This window comes from Pleuronectes platessa, chromosome 8, assembly GCF_947347685.1.
Source record: "Pleuronectes platessa chromosome 8, fPlePla1.1, whole genome shotgun sequence".
In the NCBI taxonomy this organism is placed as follows: Eukaryota; Metazoa; Chordata; class Actinopteri; order Pleuronectiformes; family Pleuronectidae; genus Pleuronectes; species Pleuronectes platessa.
Window position 1 is genome coordinate 8,457,029 of NC_070633.1, and position 21,565 is coordinate 8,478,593.

Here is a 21,565-nt window from a genome sequence, read left to right on the forward strand (position 1 = left end):
TGAAACCCTGTCAGTTTCTGACATGAATTAATAACTTTAACTTTTTACCTCTATCTTTTTTCATTCAATCTGTCTGATAGTCGCAGCTCCTCTCTCTGTCTTGCTGTGATTCGCTCTCTGTACATACAGTTAAGTGCATATTAAACAGACATCATTATGTTTTCCAGTCTTTTACAAACACAGATCCTACATCCCCCGCGGCAATGACACACACACTCTCTCTGTGTGTGTGTCATTGCACTCTGTGTGTGTGTGTGTGTGTGTGTGTGTGTGAGGCAGGAGAAATTGTATCATACACACTATTCAGTTGCATTATGAGGAGTAATCTTAGCACAGTCATCAGTTTCTCACATTCACAGGGCTGATACCTCCATATTGTATCAGACACAGTATTCACTTTAAAAAAGGGGGGACATTTCATAAACTGAAATTGCTGTATCTCAGCATGTAAAAACTTTTGCTGTCAAATAATCTGCCCTTATTTAATCCAAATGTGTTCTTCTTTTGTTTTGCCGATGATGTTACCATAGCGTGCCACTCAAGCAGTTATTGGAAGGTGCTATACGTAACTGGAGCTCATTTACATGACAGGTGGCTCATGCAACATTCACTATAGCATCTGATTGAACTGATGCCACTTATTTCAATTTAATCAGGATTCTTGTGAACCAAACATAAGTCATTTGCAACAATAAAGGTTTTATCAGGTTCTGTGTAGTTTAAACTTCTTCAGGAAACACATCATGATAAACGTTTAGTGACTTTTTAGCAAACATCACTCAGGAAGTAATGTTTTTATTGGGAAATATATTTAGCTGCAGATTAGGAAATGAGCTAATAAGTATTTATGACAACACAATAAATATCAGTTTTATCATCATAATGCAGACATTTTAATAATTTATGAATTTGACAGAAAAATGTGTTGCACAGTTTTCACAGATAATTTATAGTTTTTTCACCAAAAGATGTAATCCTGCAGAATTTCTACCACTTGCTGTGACTACATCACTATAATTTTTTCATGGTTATGTTTAAGAACTCACAAAACCATTTTTTGCCTAATCTTAGTCAAACCACCGAGTGTGAAGGGCGTGACGGGGGTAACGTGTCACCCAAAGTGGAGACTACACTTCTTAATGTCTGTCTGTCAGTTGTTTGGTTGGTGGGTCAGTTTGAAAGGAGGATTACAGAAAAACCACTGAACAGATGTCCGTGAAACTTGGTGGAAGGATGTGGTATAGGTCAAGGAAAAACTAGTAACATTTTGAAGGAGAAATAAAAATAATTCCTGGATCCACCTCAAAATTCTTCACAAGGAATATATTGTATGATTTTGATGAGAAAGAAAGTCTGGCACATTCAGGGGACTGATATCTATGAATATGTGACCTTTGGTTATTGACGGAGGGGTGCACTCTTTCTAGTTGTTAGTGGGATCAATAAATATTGGTTTAGCTCTCTTTTTATAAGCTTTGTGTTCTTTAATGAAATTACAGAATAATACCAGCTTTATCCTTTAATATCTGGTGCTGACTGAACCTTTGGAAAAAGTAGAACAAATCTACTCTTCATTATGAGAGGAGCATCTTATTGAGCTTCACAGATTAGAGTCTTTGTTGTCTGATCTTTACTCCTTGAAAACCAGTGTGAAAATAGTGCAGGATTATTGACAGATTATAGACGCTTCCATTTGTTCTTTGTGAAAGTGTGTGTGTTGTTTTACCTAAATGAAGCACTTCGATCTTTCTACACCCTCGACTGTGTGCAGACAGTTTGGTTAGTGAAATAATTTAACAGGAAATGATCAGTTTGTGTTATTGTTTGATGATTTCTCTGTTTTAAAGTTGATACTTGTTTATCGACAGTAATATGAACTGAAATTAAAGTTTAACTGAAGAAAGTAGTTTTTTCGGTCTTTTTTTATCTTCACAAGTTTAGCATGATTGAAGCAGGATGATGATGATGATGATGATGATGATGATGAGAGTAATCGACACATTTTACATGACTCTCTGTTGGCTTCTGGCTGTCAGCACAAATATTAATATGCACATTGTAAAAGATGGGAGATATAAAATATTCAGAGACAGTTTTAGCTGAAGAGGCACATTGTCCAGCTCACTTCATCTCCACATCCACGCAGAGCTGCACACACAAACACACACACACACACACACACACACACACACACACACACACACTTAGGTATGCAGATACACACGTCCACACAGAGCTGAGTGGAATATTTTATCGTTTATTTCATCACATATTCATATTTGACAGCTTAACTCCACTGAAGCTCCGACCTGCTCTGCTCTGGTTCACAGATCTTTTTGGGCTTCTTCAAAATCATTTAAAAACAAATTATGCTGCCACTTTGAGTCGACAACAGACACATTTCTACAAGTCTGCTCTGCCAGGAGCTGACATGTAACACGATGAAGGTAAAGCCAGACATCTCAAAGGAGGTCATAGGAAATACAGTAGATTCTCTCATGCAATCTGACTTGACTGTATAAACTAATCACTGCGTTAATGGGGTTTCTCTTTTGTTTCAATCTCCCTATTTACCACTTAACCGTCAGAAACACACAAGATGTGATGCAAACTGGAGGCTGCTGAGCTGTTATACTGATGAACACAGAGTTCACAGTCATAGGTCAACAGTTAACTGAGCAGTTTGAACTTGCAGCAAACTAAACTTGCTAGTGGACTGACAGAATTATTGTTGATCTGCATGACTTTATGAGCAGTGAAACAATAAACTGGTGAATGTACTGCACAGAAGTTCACTGTGTCGATGACATGGAGGTAAAAAAAAACACACAGTCAATGTTTGGACTGAACTCAACAAGTGATCAGGTTAAACAGATTTCAGACATGACCTACGGAGGTACTCTGGAGAATAAGGTCTGGACCTTCTCAGCGTCATCCCCCCATTCGCTCGCTGTGACTCCACCCCGGGATCCTCTGCTCTGCTCTCACATGACTTATGAAGACTTTCTGAAGAGTTTATTCTAGGGGTCAGGTGAAAAAAATGTTGAGGCTCTCACTGAGACGTTCATGTTCACACATACACGTCCTCAGGAGAAACTGCGGAGGATCTCCAGAGTTCAGTGCATGTCTTACAGCAGCTGGAAACTGACAAAACACCAGCATGTGCATCCTTAGTACGGCATGTGTGTAGTGTATAGGCAATACAAGCACTGTGGTTAGGGCTGGGGAAAGACACTGTCTTGGTTTTCTAGCCACTTTTGACTTTTTCAACATTCCCCATGATTCACAAAACTAATCATATATTCTTTCAATGACATGTTTTGTACGTCCAATATGACCGTTTTGAGACTTTGAAGTTTCATTCATTACCTTCTATTTGTTTGTTTGTCTGATATTTATCAGCATTCAACAAAACATGTCCAGGGAACTCTGTAGAAGGATGTGGTTTGGATCAGGCAAGAACTCATAAAAGTTTGGAGTAAATCTGGAATTTGTCTCCACCCTTTGCAGCCTATCGGTCTTATCTAAAAGCATTTGTCCGGCTGCTCAATAGAATTGATTAAACTGCGATAATTGTAAGAGATAAGAGAACGTGTTGATAAGCAGCTCCTGAGCTTTTGGTTTATTAGTTAAGTGAAAAAATATATACAGTAATTATAATTGTGCTAAACTTCCAGGAGCTAACTGGCACATGTTGTGTTTCCACTCAGTGCACACACAACATGAATGTGTGAATACGTCACACAGCTTTTTTTGTATCTGTGACTGTGAGGACTCCTGCAAATGCGTATTTGAGTTTGTGACTCATCTGCCGTATGCTATGAAATCTGAAAATAAAAAATGTAGACGACCAGTAGATTCTTTGAACGTCCCCGTTGCCATTTCTCACTTCGTAAACACTGACAGTTGATGCTTTTTTTCCAATTATAGAAAGTGTTCTATAGTCTGTAAACCTGAGCCAAGCAATTGGCAAAAATAAAAGTGGAAATCAAGTCTGGTGAATTCTGGTTTGCTGAAAGTCTGTGCAGAGTCACTCAAAACTTAGAAAGAAGACAGATAGAGACCAGTGAACACAGACACATCAAATCCCCCCCCCCCACACCTCTCCAGTGTCTTACAGGAAGGCCCATGGTGGTGTCAAAACACAGCCGTGCTAAAATGAAGGCTTTACATCTTTTCCATCTATAAAAGTCTCCATGAAGCCGACACACACACGGTGACTGATGGAATGACAGTTTCTTCTGGGAACAGTCTTTTTAAAAATCCTCAACACAACCCTTTAATGGACACAACTTTCTTACTGTTGGGAGTTGATGGTACTTTTTGTGTCAGTGATATTTATTGTTTGAGTTTTTCATGCGAGGTCTCATCAGAGCTTTGCAGCCCTGACCTTAGAGCACCTCACCTGACAGCACGGTGACTTAGGTTCGGATCGCACAGTAAAATTTGAAAGTAGACAGACATCAACAGAAGGGTGTGTGTGTGTGTGCGTGTGTGTGTTTGTGTGTTTGTGTGTGTGTACACCTGCACTTTTCCTGCTCTAACAAGTCAAAATGTGCAATGAATGGAGGAGAGTGGAAAATTAAATCAGCATGAGTTTAGGCAAACACACATTCCTGTGCATTGGAAATGTTTCAAGTTAAGTAAAAGAAGATAAGACTTTTTCAACTCATGGACACATGAAGAAGTTCCAGGAAATGGATGTAGTGGAGTTCCTGATCAGTCATAGTCCAGTAACAGCTACAATCCATCCGGCTGAATCGCTGCATTGAGCGATGGAGTAAACAGACTCTGCAGCTCTGCATGAGAGGAATGACTTGGATTTTTAACTTCACAGCATGGATTCTGGTAGACACACATGTTGAAATATAAATCATGTAAATATGAAAAGTTTAAACCCACCGCAAACAGCCTGGTGAACATTAGGTGAGCCACATTCTGTTACATGCCTGTGCTGCCACCAAATGAACCAAATAATAAATGAATGCAGGTTTGACAGTAGTCATGAAGTTTTCTGTGTTCCACCATCTTTCATAATATGGAAACAATTTCCTCTTACATCTCCTAGTGTCTAGCTAAATAAACAAAGTCATAAGACACACCAGAAATTGATCTCTTGCTAATGCAAATATTTGTCTTTTGAGTTTAGTGCACCAGAAATTTAACTGCAGCATTTTCTTTACTGATATATTCTAGTTAGCTTAATGTCAAGCAGGTATTGTCAAGAAAATGCAAAAAATTAGAGCAAATTATAAGGTCATAATATTTTGTACAGCACTGATGTTGATTTTCATATTTTGTAGAATTAATCATCTGTATTTATGAACAGGTGGTCCCAAGAATCAATAAACTAAATGCTTATTTTACATGATCAATACAGCTTCATCCTTAGTATTGACTTCCATGATGAATATGTATGGTGCCGCATTATGTCCTTTACTTTGTCTGTGTGTGTGTGTGTGTGTGTGTGTTTGTAGATGTGTGTGTGTGTGTGTGTGTTTGTGCATGACTGTACTAAACATTACACACATATGTCTTGATGACAGATGGACACAACATTGAGCAGCAACATATTTAATGAAATGGACGTCAGAGACATGTTCCTTGTTAAAAAGCAAAGGTTTGAATTATCACCTATCAGATATCAGAGTAAGGTTGCTGTGGTCCAGGAGACATCCATCGATCAGGGTATGTGTATGTATGTGTGTGTGTGTGTGTGTGGGTGTGTTTGTGTGTGTGTGTGTGTATTTGTCTCTCTATGTACATGTTTGTGTGGTTTATAAGCTTACCTTGTGCTTTGGCAGCCAACTCTATCCTCATTAGGTGTGTGTGTGTGTGTGTGTGTGTGTGTGTGTGTGTGTGTGTGTGTGTGTGTGTGTTTGTGTGTTTTACTGCAGGAATATGGATTTTGTTGTTATCTCCCAATTTGCCACATTGCTTGTCTCAGAGAGTCACTGCAGACAATGAAAACTTGTGAGGTAAACTTCAGGACGAGGTTATGGAAATAACATCCGTTTCATTAAAGCCACGAATTGCAACACATCGCAACATGTAATGTAATGAATCCAGAGGTGTGGGAGAGAGAGAGAGAGAGAGAGAGAACGATATTTCCATTTAAATTAATCCAATGTCAAGCTGTCATCATAGGAAATGAAGTGATATTTAATTCAGAAAATTCACCTTCTAATGATGGAAGATAGAGGCGTGTGTGCACATGATGAGGATGGTATGTAAATGTAAAGCTGGGACTATGACCTCGCCACTTACAGACAATGAGTGTGTGTGTGTGTGTGTGTGAGTGAGAGAGAGAGAGAGAGAGAGAGAGAGAGAGAGAGAGAGAGAGAGAGAGAGAGAGAGAGAGAGAGAGAGAGAGAGGAGACACTGTCTGGAGCTGGCTCTACCGCTCTAGGTATTCATTTTCTCTCTCTCTCTATCAGTCTCTAATGTCCATGTGTTTAAATGAAAAATGTATTAATGATTGAATATGTCCTAGACAGTGACAGTGCATTGACTGATGACATGATGAACAAGCTCATTATTAAAGGTTTTATCACCTCTCAGCAGAAGCTGTTACACGCGCACACACGCACACACACACACACACGCACACGCACACACACACACACACAGACACACACATCTCTTCTTGTTCAATGTCATATATGCATTTGTCATCTTAATCAATATTTTTGCCCCAACTTACCTTTTTTTAAAGTTGTACAAGGATCTTTGTCGGTCAGGGTTTCCAAAATCTCACACACTGCTCAGCAAGATGAATTCTCTATAATGACAGAGAGAAAATCAAAGAAAAGGCAGGGAAACATTTTTGTGATGGACAAACCGTTGAAACCTGTTTTTAATCGACATTTTAAGCAGAAAAATATCCTAAAAATCTTCTGGTTCCTGTTCAGGTGAGGGGTGGTACAGCAGCCGGGTCAGGTGAGGGGTGGTGCAGCAGCCGTGGTCAGGTAAGGGGTGGTGCAGCAGTCGGGTCAGGTGAGGGGTGGTGCAGCAGCCGTGGTCAGGTGAGGGGTGGTGCAGCAGCCGTGGTCAGGTGAGGGGTGGTGCAGCAGGCAGAGGCCGGAAGTCTTGTATGAATCCTGCTGCAGAGATCATGTGTCTGCTCAGAGCACATTCACTTCGGCAGCAGCCCTTATCATTAAACGCTCTCCAATCCCGTTGTCTTTCAAAGTCGATATATCTCTTCTCCTTTGATATCTACATGTGTAACATCTCCTGGACTCTTCTTTTTTTCGCTTCATTTGCGTCTCTCACATGTTAGAAGCACCATCAATGTGGCCAATCGCTCATTTTGACTCTTGCAGAGAATCTCCTGCTGTGTTCGTGCATGAGCTCATTAGACATTTTTACAAGGGGGCTGGCAGGAGAAACTCTAGAGAAATTCCGAAGCATCTAACTCAGACATTTGCATCCCGCACACAGCCCCTCTGGAGAATGTCAGAGATATTAAGTGCAGTACTGAAAGCTGCTCTACTTAAAGAAAGTGAGGAACAACTAACTAATGGTTGGTCCCCAGGCCCTGGGTCCATGTAGTTAACATCGTCATCCTACAAAAAAATGACAAACAGACATTAGTAAAAGCATAACCTCCTTGGCGGAGGAAACTATGATATCTTCTTTAATGACATGATGAAAATCCATATGACTTTGAAAATTGCAATAGATTAGGTTTTTAAAATACTTGGTAACAATAACTGTAAAAGATGGTTTGACTAATAACTCATAATAACTTGTCCTGATTAATTTGCTTTACTTTACATTCTGCTCTGTGAGAGAGAGACAGAGAGAGAGAGAGAGAGAGAGAGAGAGAGAGAGAGAGAGAGAGAGAGAGAGAGAGAGAGAGAGAGAGAGAGAGAGAGAGACTGCACTGTAGCCTACAGATAGCAAAGAGATAATTAGCTAAATCTCCATGGGTGGTTGAGCCACCCCCAGTCCCTATTCTGGAAATAGTGTGTGTTCCCGTCCATGCTGCCGGTGTGACTAGCAGCAGTTAGGTAAGAGTCCCTTAACTGATCTAAATCAACTAATTAGAATCACTAACTACAAACACCCACTCATGACGGCTGTCGTGCCTCAGATGAATCCATACTTTTTGATTGGGATCCTCCATTTTATTTATCATATTCTCCTTCTTTCTGGTGAGGTGTCACATCTGCCTGTGGGAGCCCCCCAGCTGGGGACGTGCAGGGAGATCTCTGGGGTCAGCAGCAAAAGGATTTTTCATTCTTACCCTCTGAAGAGCGTTTTACCTTCCGATGAGTCTCATCAGCAGCTTTGGCACATTCTGCAATAAGTGCATTTTTTATGCCTGAGGAAATTAGATTTTAAATGAGAAGGAATGTTTCAGCATTCTGTAGTAGAACCTTTTCAATGTGACTGCGCTATTACATTCATGTGCTGCAGGAAATTGAAGACAAGGGACATTTGACATCTTTTGAGCAGAAAGGTCTTCTGAAGTTTGAAGTTGTTGCAAAGGGCTCTCTCCTTTTGACAGGAAGCTAGTTGCAAGGGGTGTTATCGGGGGGGGGGGGGGGTGGACTGATGTAATGAGCTGTTTTTGGGGGCCTCTCTCTCAGCTTGAGTCCCCAACAAATTGCCTGTGTTACCTCCCTGTTGAAACACTCCTGACGATATCTAATATAAAGGGAATTTTGATAAAATGGTGTTGCACTGAATAATAAATATAACAAACCTATTTTCCACTTTCACTTTAATGTGCTCTTTGAGCTGTAAAATAAATATTTTTTAGGAACATCCTAGATGTTTTACAGCCAATGCTTAAGTAGAGTAAACCATTTGGGACGTCATCTACAGATCCGAGACGTCACCCGTCCTCTAATGCCTGGGCCAGTGACAGAACCGCTCAGGACCACACAGTTTAGCCCAGACTGTCTCTGCCCCAGCTGCCTGACCCAGGGGTTCAAACAGCTCGGGACGACCAGGAGCTTTCATGCTGCAACTGGAATAGTCGCTTATATAGTGAGACAACCTATAATAGGTAGGCGTATCTCAGCCCTGTGTTTCAAAGGAATTTCTTTTCCACTTCACTTCATCCTACACGAGGGTAGTTACACTTTCATTACATTTTCTGGGAAACAAAAACAGTTTCTCTCTGCTTGAACAAACTTAAAGCATGATGAGGTTGTATTTTGTCAAGAAGACATTGTGATATGATCCTCCGGAACCATTAGACCAGGCTGTTGACAGTTAAATCTGTTCCTCTGCTGTCTGTCACAGCCGAGCTCATCATGTGTTGCTCCTCTTCCTCTGGAACCTCCTCCTTTCTCCAGAGAGTCCCTCCTTTGTAATTTATGTCTTTAATCATCAAACTCTATGGGAAGAGTTAAGGGAGAGCGTGCTTGTTTCCTCCATCAGGGCGTCCCTCCAGTGTGGCTCTGCTTCGGAGCAGATGGTACCTGGGATAATGGTCTTCGATGCATTCGTCGAGGTGTGTGTGTGTGTGTGTGGGTGTGTGTGTGTAATGTTCTCCCCACCTTCAGCACTTGCACCAGGGTCACATTTAAGCCTATTGATCTCACACACTCTTGCTGCACACAGCGTGTTCCACCCTCGGGCTCTGGCTCTCCCCAAATAGCGGCAGGTTGCATCAAGAATAGGCCCATGTCTGTTTCACACAACAGCAGATCACCACAATGACTTTACCATAAACCTGGACTTGCATCACCCATGCTGGGATTCAGCTCTTGTTCCATTGGTTTGTTTATTGTTTTTATCCTGGACGGAATTAGTCACCAGTTACATTTCCTCTGTCGATATTGAAATCCGAGAATGCTTGCGTCAGACCTGCTTTGTTACAGCCAACATCCTCTAAGAAGATCAGCCTGCACATTTATAATGCTTTATAATGTGTTACAGCAATTATCCAAACATCTGGTAGATAATCAGCACTGAAACTCAAATGTTAACACGTTAGTACACACCAGTAACTGACAACAGGTGGAGTGACAAGCAAAACACTAAGTAGTATATGTGTGGAGGAATGTTAGCGTCCTCTGTTTCACTGTGGCCACCTGTTTTATCAGTGACAACAATGACTTTGTGTTGATGTTCTCATGCTGCTGAAAATGAGGTGGTTCACAGAAGAAGGAGACAGCTGATCAGCATCACAACTAGCATAGCCTAAATATACATATATGCTGCACATACGCACACACGCACACACACACACACACACCCACACACACACGCGTCACACAAAAGCACATGCATAGATTTGCACCATTGCATCTACACACATGCTCACATGCACCTACACAAGGGTATTTGCATATTAGTAGGTTGGTGTGCCTTCGTTGCCTAACTCAGAGCACATGTGCAGGCCCACTCAACACACACACACACACACACACGCACACAAATAGATAAAATGCAAATTACTGTTTCTGAAAGGGTTTGCTTTTAATGACGTGTTAACTTCCTGTCTATTTAAAGACATGAATGATTCACAGACACACACACACACACACACACACACACACACACACACACACACACACACACACACACCCTTTCTCTGCTCTGCTGTTTCCCTCAAAAACAAAGAAAGGAAACAGATTTGTAGTTTTGATTGTTGACAGATCACCCCCGCCCCCCATTTTTATCTTGAATTATTAAACGTCACTCAGTTTTTCATTAACAGAACAATAATCTGGATATTTGCTTCTATATGAACCAATGAAATCATTTTAGTTTTCCCCTCTGATCTCCGCCGTCGGAGATAAACCACGATAAATCAAATCAGAGTGGATTCTGACAGGAGCAAACGAGTCTCGCTGTGAACGGGGCATGACATACAAGTCCAAATGTATCAGGAATAAACATAAACGTCTCCCGCTTCTCTGTGCCGCCAGACATTTCATAATTGCCCAAAAGGTCAAAATCTACTTGATATACAGAATATATCATCTGATTATGCACAGTGAACAGCACAGAATGTACACACTTCTCCGTGTTGAAGGCTGACCCTGTCGTCTATTCCAGGCTTCATTCGCTCAAATACGTTATTCAGTACAGTGCTGAGGTCCCATGGTACTTGAACTGGTTATTAACACGGCGGCCATATGTCATTTTCAATTCACTTCAGGGAAATGTTTTACTTTTCACTCCACCACGATGTGTTGACTGCTGTATTTACTTACACTAACCTCTGACAGGAATGAGGCAGCATGATGAGTACTTTTAGATTTGATACTTTATACCAGCTCCTGGACTCCGATTTTCAGGGCCACGCAAACACTGAGCGTCTTTTTTAGTTTCAGACTAACCCAGTTGTTGTTTGTATCATCCAGCACCAACCTTGTTCAAATAACAAATAGTAGTAAAAAAAAAAATATGGCAAAAGCATTTGCACTTCTGTCCATCTGAGCTCCAGTGGATGCTCTCTTGAGCCGGTGGACAGCGAGCTTATTTTTGACCAACAAAAACACGGGTTTGAAGCCAGTGGCTCAGTATTTCATAGATATTTTAATGACTTTCATCTGTATGTCCTTTTTCCAGCAGTTTACGTTTAGTTTGCTATAATCAGCCAGAAGCAACTAAGGGAAGTTGTATCATTGTGTAGTATCTAGTGTACTGAAGTACACAAGAGTTTCTTCTTGAAACTGTTGCACGTTGTTGCTCTAATTTTGGCCACTTTTAATGCTATAGTACAGTGTTTTGCCAGCTTTCTCTTGTGTACATGACAACACACATACAAGCTTGCTGGTGGTATAAATATATACATTTCTGCCATTTTTTTTTATTGAATTCATGTTTAAAAATGCAGCAAATGGTAAAATGATTGCGGAAGAAAACACATTCAACTGGTTTGCTTGAGGGTAAATGGTTTTGTATTTACATAGCTCTTTTCTAGTCTTGATGACCACTCAAAGCTCTTTTCAGTACAGAGTTACATTCACCCATTCACACACACATTCATACAGTGCATCTATGAGCAGTACTTTGTTGTTATATGAGGGGCAATTCGGGGTTCAGCATCTTGCCCAAGGACACTTTGGCATGAAGATGGGTCAGACTGGGGATCGAACTGCCAACCTTCAGGATGGGGGATGACCGCTCTACCCATCAGCCACAGCCGTAAAGCCACACACAGCATGTTTGTATTTGAAACAAACTGCAATGTTCTTAAACTGTGAAGTTTTTTCTTTTTCTTTGTGATCCTAAATAGCGCCTGACCTAAGTTTTTTCATTCTCCGGCATATTTATCAATTGTGACATTATTTGTAAAAAGCCACAGCTCCGACATCTTATTTCTGTTTGCAAAGCTTTCTACAGAGATGATACATTTCTCTCAGATGAGGAAAGATTTTCCCCTGTGGCAAAAATAGAATGTCCATCGTGTCAAAGTTCAGATGAGACACAATGTGTTTTGTAGGTTCACTGAGCAGAATGCTGCAAAAGGTCAAAACGTAAGTGATCCTTAAAATGCTGAGGTCAGTCCATCTGGAGTACCAAACAGTTAAGGCCAAATTACAGGAACAATAACCATCACGCTGACTAAATGGTGATATACAGTCACTTTGAATATAGTTTTAAATGTTAAGTAATGTCCTTTTGGCTTCTGTTAAAATGAAAACAGAAGCCAAAAGGCTTCTCATGCTGTGGATCTAACACTCTTTGGATTTTTAAATGTAATTTGGAAAAAGGCCACATTTTGTCTCGCACACAAACTAGATTCATTCCATCTGTGGAGATAAAGTCTGCAACACAACAGCGTTTGTTTAAATCTGCTCCGAGCACCTGGACAGCTGATATGATCGGCTCAGGATGGTGCACATGGAATCAAAGGGTTCTGAAATCACAGAAAAGTTGTTAGACCAAACTTTGTGTAGCTCATTACGTTCATAGTAAGTTTCTGATGACACGCATAACAACATTAAATTCAATAGATTTATATCCTTAGTGATCATTGCAGGGTAGGAATGGAGCGCGGAAACAAACTGGCTGTTGTCTGACCTAATGTGCTGGACTGCATCACACTACCTAACTGTAAGAGGTCAAATCCGGCTTGAAATACAAAGTGCATAGGGAGCAGCACTGCAATTTAAGTCTTTGTAATCTGGTGTTGTGTTGTCTGGTCAATGCACACTGTCTGGATGTAGATCATGTAAGTGCTAAGCTTTTTTAAACAGAAACATATATAATATCTGTTCTAATGCCAAAGAGGGGATTTGTCGTGGGCAGTTGCTAGATTTGAATGTCAAATTGTAATGCCCTCTTGATTTATTCCAGCAATAAATATTCATTTTATATCTTGCTTTTAACAACAACTCACAAAGTTTTCAAGGAACCTCTTAATAAAACTAAACTATTTCTCTTCATTTTGGTCACTGGGTAATCTCCCTTTTCCTTCAGAAGGCCCCTGTTAAAGAAGTAAGATTTGCTCGGCCGACCTGATAGCCGAATGGTTAGAGCACTTGGGTGCATGTACCTTGAGAAATTCTTATTACACTAGTGATATTTAGAGCTGATATGATGAAAGTTGGATCCATTAGTAAGTCCAGAGAACTTTAATTGAGAAAAATTTGATGATTTATTATAACCCCTTTTCTCACGAAGGTGTTCAGCTTTATTATGTGAGAATATGTTTCTTTTCAATGTTTCGCATTAAACCGAATATCTCTGGGGTTTCATTTACTGGACAAAAAGAGACATTTGAAAACACGAAATTAGATCATCTGGCATTGCAGTTTGTAACTATTCTAATCAATCAATTAACAATAAGCAGCTGTTTTCACCCAATTAATTTACATCCGACCAACCAGTTCAGAACCAGACAACAGACAGACAAAGTTAGCAACCATGTGGTGAACATGGAGGAGCATCTGGCATTTGAAGAGCCAGCTGCAGGATTTACATGTTAGAAACCAAAATGTAACTGGCAGAAAAATGTATATTCAACTAGTTCTACAGTCCATTCTAATGGATGCTGGCTGTGCGTGTTATTGGCCAATAACTATTAATATTCATTGTAACAACTGAATAACAATATTGCATTTCACCTTGATTCATTGGACCAACTTGGCTAATTTGTGTAAATTATCAGTTTCCCTTCCTATATTTGTTACATCTTTTTTAAGGTTTCAGCAAAACCAAACTCAAATTCCTCCATTGGTTTGTCTAATATCCATGTTTCCTCAACCATGGGAGAAGTCCAACAAATGGAGCCTCCCCCGCTCAACCAGACCTCCACACACACACCAACACATCCACGGTGAACTGTAATTTTCAAGGCAAGCAACCATTATGAAAAGTTCAAAGATATCAATGCATGATTGTGTTTGTTTGCGGCGCAGTGTGCTGCAAGCCCACAGTAAACAGCAACCCCATCATTATCCTCCATTCACCACACACCTTTTGATATTCAGATTTTTGTTCAGGTTGACACAGACCCCATACACAAACACACACACAGTTTTCCTTCAGAAAGCCGGCTTTTGTGAATTAATGGCTGCTGGTGCATCTGGTGTTTTTGGTGGATTTCTGGTCCTTTTGTAGCCAGTGGTGTTGCTATAGGGACGTTTCTGTCTACCAAAGCAAACAATTTACCGAAGTAGCACAACACAGCAAGGCAAACTTTTCTGTGTGTGTCGTTTGATAAAGACACACAGTTCTTTGTAGGAGAGACGCACTGCACCAGTACTTCATCACTTTGACACAACTCCTACTGTGCCTCCTCTGCGACTGTGACACAGTCAAGTTAAGTCGCCAAATAGCAGGCAGGTGCAAGCAAATACACCTGTGCACCCCCAATAAACATCACATGTATCCAGACTAAAACAGGCTTCTCTTGCATGAAATGACATTTTCCAAATAAAAATCTACACAGTGAAAGAATTGAACAGGAAAGGTGCAGTATGATAATAAAGGACAGATCAAGACAGTTGTAGGTGAAGGGTTGTCTCATTAATCTTTAAAGGCAGCAGCAGAACCTTCAGAATGCAAATGACATTTTCAGACTTATCAGAGAAACAGAGACAGGGATCGAGTGATCAAGAGATTGACGGATCGATTGGAGGACAAAGCTGAAAAACAAGGAGGCAAAGAAAAATATTCATCAATAGGAGGATTCTTCTTCTCACCTAGAGAAACTCAGGGAGCATTTAGACCAATGTGGGACACTGTCAGTCAGAGTAATGAATCAGTTTTATGTCTCACTCAACGCTAATACAAACACTCAGACCTTTGTTAATGCGCGTGTTAGTGTGACAGTGCAAGAAATACGTTGACAAGAGGACTAATATCTACACGGAGCACTGTGGAGGGATAATGACTCAGCGTAATGTGAACACACTTTAGAGCATTACACCTTCCTGTCAATGCAAATGTTCACTTTCAAATTGATCGCACCCTTTATCTAGATGCCTGAGCAAATCTCCCCTCCCAAAACATCTGACAGTCAAATCATTTCAGTGGACTAAGTTGTGACTGATCTCTAGTGTTTAAAGAAAGATCAAACTGATGACAGTTTTCAAGTGGCATCCTTTTACCACTGACAGACATTTTTGTGCTTGACAATGTGGTTAGACCTAGATGACAGCCATCTTGTCTGTGAGTCTCCACTGAGCCACAGCTGTGCTTTGGGCTATTTGTTGGAAACGTCAGTAAGCTAACCTGCTCTAAATGACATGTTAATGTTAACCAGGCACAATATATAGACTGTCACTAATAGGCGAACCTCGGCCTGGATCAGGACCGACTGAACAAGAAAAGTGGGATGTGATCTAAGAGAAAAAGAAAGAAAAAGAAAAGTAGCAGTTAAAGTTGTTCAGTTGTTAGTATATGTATTGTTGAGTATATATTATTGGTTGAGATTATTAAGTTAAAATAAATTTGATAACAAAGAGAAGAAAATGGGGAAACTTTATTTACATAGCATTTGCACTAATTGATAATTTGGGGAAAATTTATAATCTGACCTGACGATGGCACTAGACGAAAGATGAATGCATCAACACAGTTGTTACAGTTCATCCAAGGGGTCCCTGAATGTCTCACTAAATCTCATGAAGAGTTGGCATGACATTTCACTGGAGTGAAAGTGCCAACCTCAAGGTAATGCCACAGGAAAAATGAGAGAATCACCGGAGTCATTAGGATGACTAATGACATGGGAGAGCACACAGTGGCTGAGGATCAGGAGGTGGAGGAGGTGGTCCACGAATCACAGGGTTGGCTGTTTAATCCCTGCTTCCCCTAGTCCACCTGTTCGAATCGTCCTTGGGCAAGACACTGGACAAGACACTGAATTGCTCTTTTTGGTTGACCATAGACTGTATATGGGTTGGACCAGCACCTTGCAAGGTGGCTTGGTTCCTTTTTAGTTCCCTTCGTCTAAGAAAATGTCTTGTTTTCATATTATGAAAATTCCACTTTTGTAGTGCTTCTACACGTTAATTTGGGTATCTGGCATGTCTCCCGTCCCAAAAACTCTGGAAAAAAACTGAGGAGGGCTGTTTTAAATGATCCTTGTGGTATTTTGACCAAAATATGTAACAGACATTTCATTAAGACCCCAAGGAGCCATATCAACTGTGGTCAAATGGGCATAATATGTCCCCTTTAAATGGGAAGACAAAGACCGTTTGACAATCAGCAGTGTTACTCGCTACAGTGAATGAATGAAACACTCAAAGTTATTATTTCTTGTTTAAGAATTAAGACGTGCTTACTGATTGATGTTAAGAGTTGTATGGATGGGAGGAATGTGTTGAATTGAGAGATAAAGTAGGCTTCTCCTTTACCTTTGTGGTTTATAGATGTCAGAACTTTTATGTGGGGAGGGATGAGGCTATAATGTGATGTCTATGTCCACCAAAGGCAAAGCTCATTAGTTTAAAACTCCAACTTACTCTTGCCCTGATAATTAACCTGCCCCTCTGTCTGTCTTTCAGCTCTCCAAACCATGCAGCCTCCCAAGGTCCTTTTCCCCCCAGAGAGGCAGGACACAGCGATAGAAATCACGCCTGGTAAGAACCCACACCTCCTCTCTGTTTATTTATTCTTGGATTAAAGTGGTCATTGAGGTCCTCGTTTTAAAAATGTCTCCATCTCTTTTGTGAAGTGTTCATTTTTGTGGTGTTTGGGCATCTCTGTGCCTTATTGGAACGCTGCTATGGACACTTCAATATTTCACTGTCCCTGAACAGTCCTAGTGCTACCCTCGCTTTACCTTCAGCCATAAATGAACCCCGAAGCAGGAAACTGACTTGGTGCAAGGGTTTACCAGGAGTCCAGCAGGAGGCACCTGCAGCGTAAGTTTAGATTTATTGTTCAGAGCTGGATGTCACCGCCTGCTTAAAGCAAAAAAAGAAAACATACTTATACCTCATACCCGTGTTGCGATGGAGGCAGGTGACAGTTGGATTTGATAGACGTCCACCTTATTATTACTATATATTACATAGTTCTGTTTCATTTCTTCACTTTCTAATTTTAAGTACACAATGTGCTTAAACAAAATATATTTTATGATATGTGGCTTTGCTCAGATAGCTATAGAGCAAACAACAGTAAACAATGAATCAGGATATTGTACATGGATGTAGCACATATTGGCCCCTCTGTGTAAATTGTTCACCCTTTGTGGCCCCAGATTTAGAAAGATCCTAGATCTTCCTCTGAAACTGTGGTTAAAGTTGGTATCTGATCAACTTGATTATGATGGTAAAACTACCCACTTAACATTCAGCCTCCCAACATAGAGGATCCAGTAATCCCTAAGTCCTGACACCTATCATCTCGAGGTGCAGACTAGCTCAATATAAATGTAATTCCTGGAGATAGTTGAGGTCTTCTCTGACTGTGTTGGATAACTTCCCTTACTCTAATGTTTTTTGTAATGATTCACGCGTAGAGAAAAACTCCCTTGGGGCTCGTGTGTGTCACATGATGTGCAATTCTGACTGTGGCCACTGTGCCCAAATCCCTCCACCAGCTGGCATTGTTCTTGCAGGTTTATCAAAGAGATGCTTTAGCAAATCCTGGGCAGACACAGCCTCTGTCTGAATAGAAGTGAGAGGTCAGGTTCACTTGAGCAGCAGTCCTGAGGCTCCCAGTGGTTTGCTGTCTTGGGTCAGACAGCTAAGATGGTGTCTCTGTGAGCACCAGGCTGCCCTGATGGCCTGTCTGAGCTCCACCCCATTCCTGTGTGTTTTTGTTCTTTTATCTCCTCTAGTCAGCGATTACCAGTGACTTATGAGTAGATATGCACTCAATCCAATATACATTGTGCTGAAACATTTACAGAGTCTGCACAGGACTCGCTGCAGCAGTGTCTTATCTACTGATGGAAACTGACAGACAGTCACAACCAAGACATTTTCAAATGTGGTCCTCTCTCTTTGATTCATCTTCACTGGGTGATTTTCAGATTTAACAGAAAATATATTTAGATCTGCAATGGACAGGAACCTCAAAACTGGCATTTTAGCATTGGTATAGCAGCAAAAGGTTTATGAAATGTGAACAAAATCCTATGAATGTCTGATAAAGATATGCTGACAAGAAATACAAAGAATTTATAAACTGAAGCCAAAGAAATCTCATTAGGATTATCTTGTGTACGAAACAGTGTGTGCTTTCTGTTGTGGGCCCAGTTGGGTTGCTTCTTTACCAGCTGTGTGTGTGTATGTGTGTATTGCAAACCTGCGTGTATTAATGTGTGTGTCCTGCTGTTCTGCAGTCTCTCTCACAATGTTAGCACTGTAGGCGGCTGTACGTGCGCTGTTGTGTGTGTGTGGGGGATTGTGTGTTTCTGTGTGATCCTGTGCTGTGTGTTTCCATTAAAGCTAGATTGATGTAGTAACAAATAGGCCCTAAGGCCTCTGTACACTGATTGCAGCAGGGACACCTTTTAATGGGCACCGCAACCTAAACCCCAAATACACACAGATACACACACACGCACACACACCACAGACACATGAAATAATAATATACACAGAAAGACACATAGTATGAAAACACACACACACACAGTCACAGCGTGACCCTGCAGTACATTTTTAATTATCATCTTGTTTTAACCTGAGGGAGATTTACATCAGCAACCACAGTTGTGTTGTTCATTTTCCTCATCTTTCCTTTTCTCCTGTTCTCCTCTGCCACTGTGTTCCTCCCCTCACCTTTCACATCCTCATTTCTTTCTTCTCTTACTCATCCCTTGCTTCTCTTTTAGCTTTTCAATGTTGGTTCACTTCATTTCATTTTATTTTTCCTCTGTTTTCTTCTCCTTTTCTTTTCTTTTCCCTCTCTACCACTCTGTATTCCTCTTCTCTCCCCTCTGCTTTAGTGATGATTCCATAATGCTGTAGGTTATGAACACAATTATCAAGCTCATTGTTATTTTACTGATGTGAGCTACAGGCAATAGAAAAAAAGAGATCGTAATTAAAGATTGATTCATGATATGAATTGTAAAACACAGAAGAAAGATTTGTGCTGATTGAGCAGTTATTGCACTAATAAATGCAGCCTTTATAACTTTATAGTGTCAGAAGTGTGTTGGTGGGTGAAGCACATTCAATACTATCAGTACTATTAACTGTTAGAGTCTAAATGGACTTAGAATAGATATATTATCAAAATACATCTAAATGTCCTCTAACTAGTAATAAAATTAGGGTTTTATGCTACAGTTCCAGTCTTGGGTAAAGTGCATTCTTCATTCTAATAACCACATTTGTAATTCTTCTGATACTAGATAGATTTCTAAAACTGTAAGCTTGCAATTTCACTGAGATTAAACAGAATTTGATTTAGAAACCAGCACTATGATACATTCCTGTAATTCATCCCATTATCCCAAGCTCAACCCATTATTAAGATTCCTCATTGACCCTCAGTGATTTGTCTTTCCAATGTTCCGGCACCTAGGAATCAGTCACATTTAAAGTCAGTGAGGCAAGGCTAATTGCTGGACTGTTAAACGTTTATGTTGTCTGTCTGTCGATATCCGTCCCCAAGAGCAAGTCTCCATCTCCATCTCCTCTCTCATCACCTCAGCATGGTTCAGTAACTGTGAAGTGTGTGGGTGGGACAACTGCTAATACTAAACCTGGCTCAGTATGGTCCTGAACTCTGACTGATGAGTCGAGTACAAATGTGCAACAGAGAAGTTGGTATTAAGAAACTAAAAGGAACTGTTTGCAACACTGAAATCTGATCCCTGCGTCCCTATGTCCCTCCGGTGCCGCAACATATGGAGTATAATCATGTCTACCCACAATGCATCACATCAATCATCACATTTCATACAGAGCTCTTCATAAGTATTCATCAGTATACTGAAACAAACACTTATTGAAGATATTTCCTCTAAGACTGTGTAAAGGATTACAGATCTGGAAAATTCTTTTGGAAAAATCTAAATAAAGTGCTGTAAAAAATGTTTGTAAGGTTCCCAAATAAATGATTTATTGTTTGTGTTTTTCCAAAGCACAGAAAATGTTCAGCCTAAAAATGCAAGTATGTGTGTAAATTATCCATCTTAATGTTTAGTCTCTCAAACTTGTGAGAAGTTTTGCTATTTGCCATAAAATAGTCGCACACACAGTTACAGAAGATAAAACTGGTTAACTAGAGCTTTAGCAGGGCTAGCTGTTACCTCCTGTCCCCAGTCTTTGTCATGCTAAGCCAACCTTCTTATGGCTGATGTCATTTCATATGGGTACAAATCTAACACATTGTGTGTATGTGAATTAGTGAACTCTAATATAACAGGAGTAAGTTATACACCTCAGCTGTCAGGGTTTATTTGCTGATGACATGCTAAGTTGTCTGGCTGATTAAATAACCACCATTGAAACATACACACAGATGCAACTATGTTTGTGGGGCAACATATTATACATGTGATAATTACATGAAAATCAATTGCACACACATAAGTTTCTGCAGCCATTCTTATTAGGACTTTGCAATGGCTTTTGTTCATTGTGGACAGCCTAACCAAAACCTTGTCTCTAACCACAACCATGACCAATTCATACACAACCCTTGACCTTAACCTAACCACATCAATCAACTGTCAGAACATTAACTTTTGATATTATTTTTATGTCTTCTATGGAGCTCCACAGTGTGGTTAAATCCAAAGGATTTTCTGAATAGAGATTTTGATTATCAACCATTATATTTTAAACTTCCAAGGTAATCTGAACACAAGTTAAGATTGTGGTGAAAAGAAATATGAATGAGAAATTCTACACTACATACATTCCACAGTTGTTATAGCGACAACCCTGATTGGCGGAGCTCACTGTTACCACTGAAATGTTTGCAACAAATGCAAAAATCCTGCGTGCTATGATCACATGATTGCGCTGCATAATATTTACATAATATAAAGTTTCCATAATGGCGCTTTCCAACATGTTAACAACGCTAACATTACACTACTAGGTTATAATATTATACACTATGAAACGCCTTATACACAAGACACAAACTAAAATATATTGCAACTCTATATTAAGAACAAGTTTAAATTCAAGAAGTCATTGGACATTGATGAATCCCAATG

General features: G+C 40.2%; 1 protein-coding gene across 1 annotated transcript in view; it reads left to right on the forward strand.

Moving 5' to 3' along the window:
- il1rapl2 (interleukin 1 receptor accessory protein-like 2) overlaps positions 1–21,565 on the forward strand; it is a 296,408-nt gene that overhangs the window by 222,889 nt on the left and 51,954 nt on the right. The window contains exon 6 of the mRNA XM_053429016.1: positions 16,935–17,009. Coding sequence (XP_053284991.1) covers positions 16,935–17,009 — 75 coding nt within the window. The remainder of the gene's footprint in view (positions 1–16,934; positions 17,010–21,565) is intronic.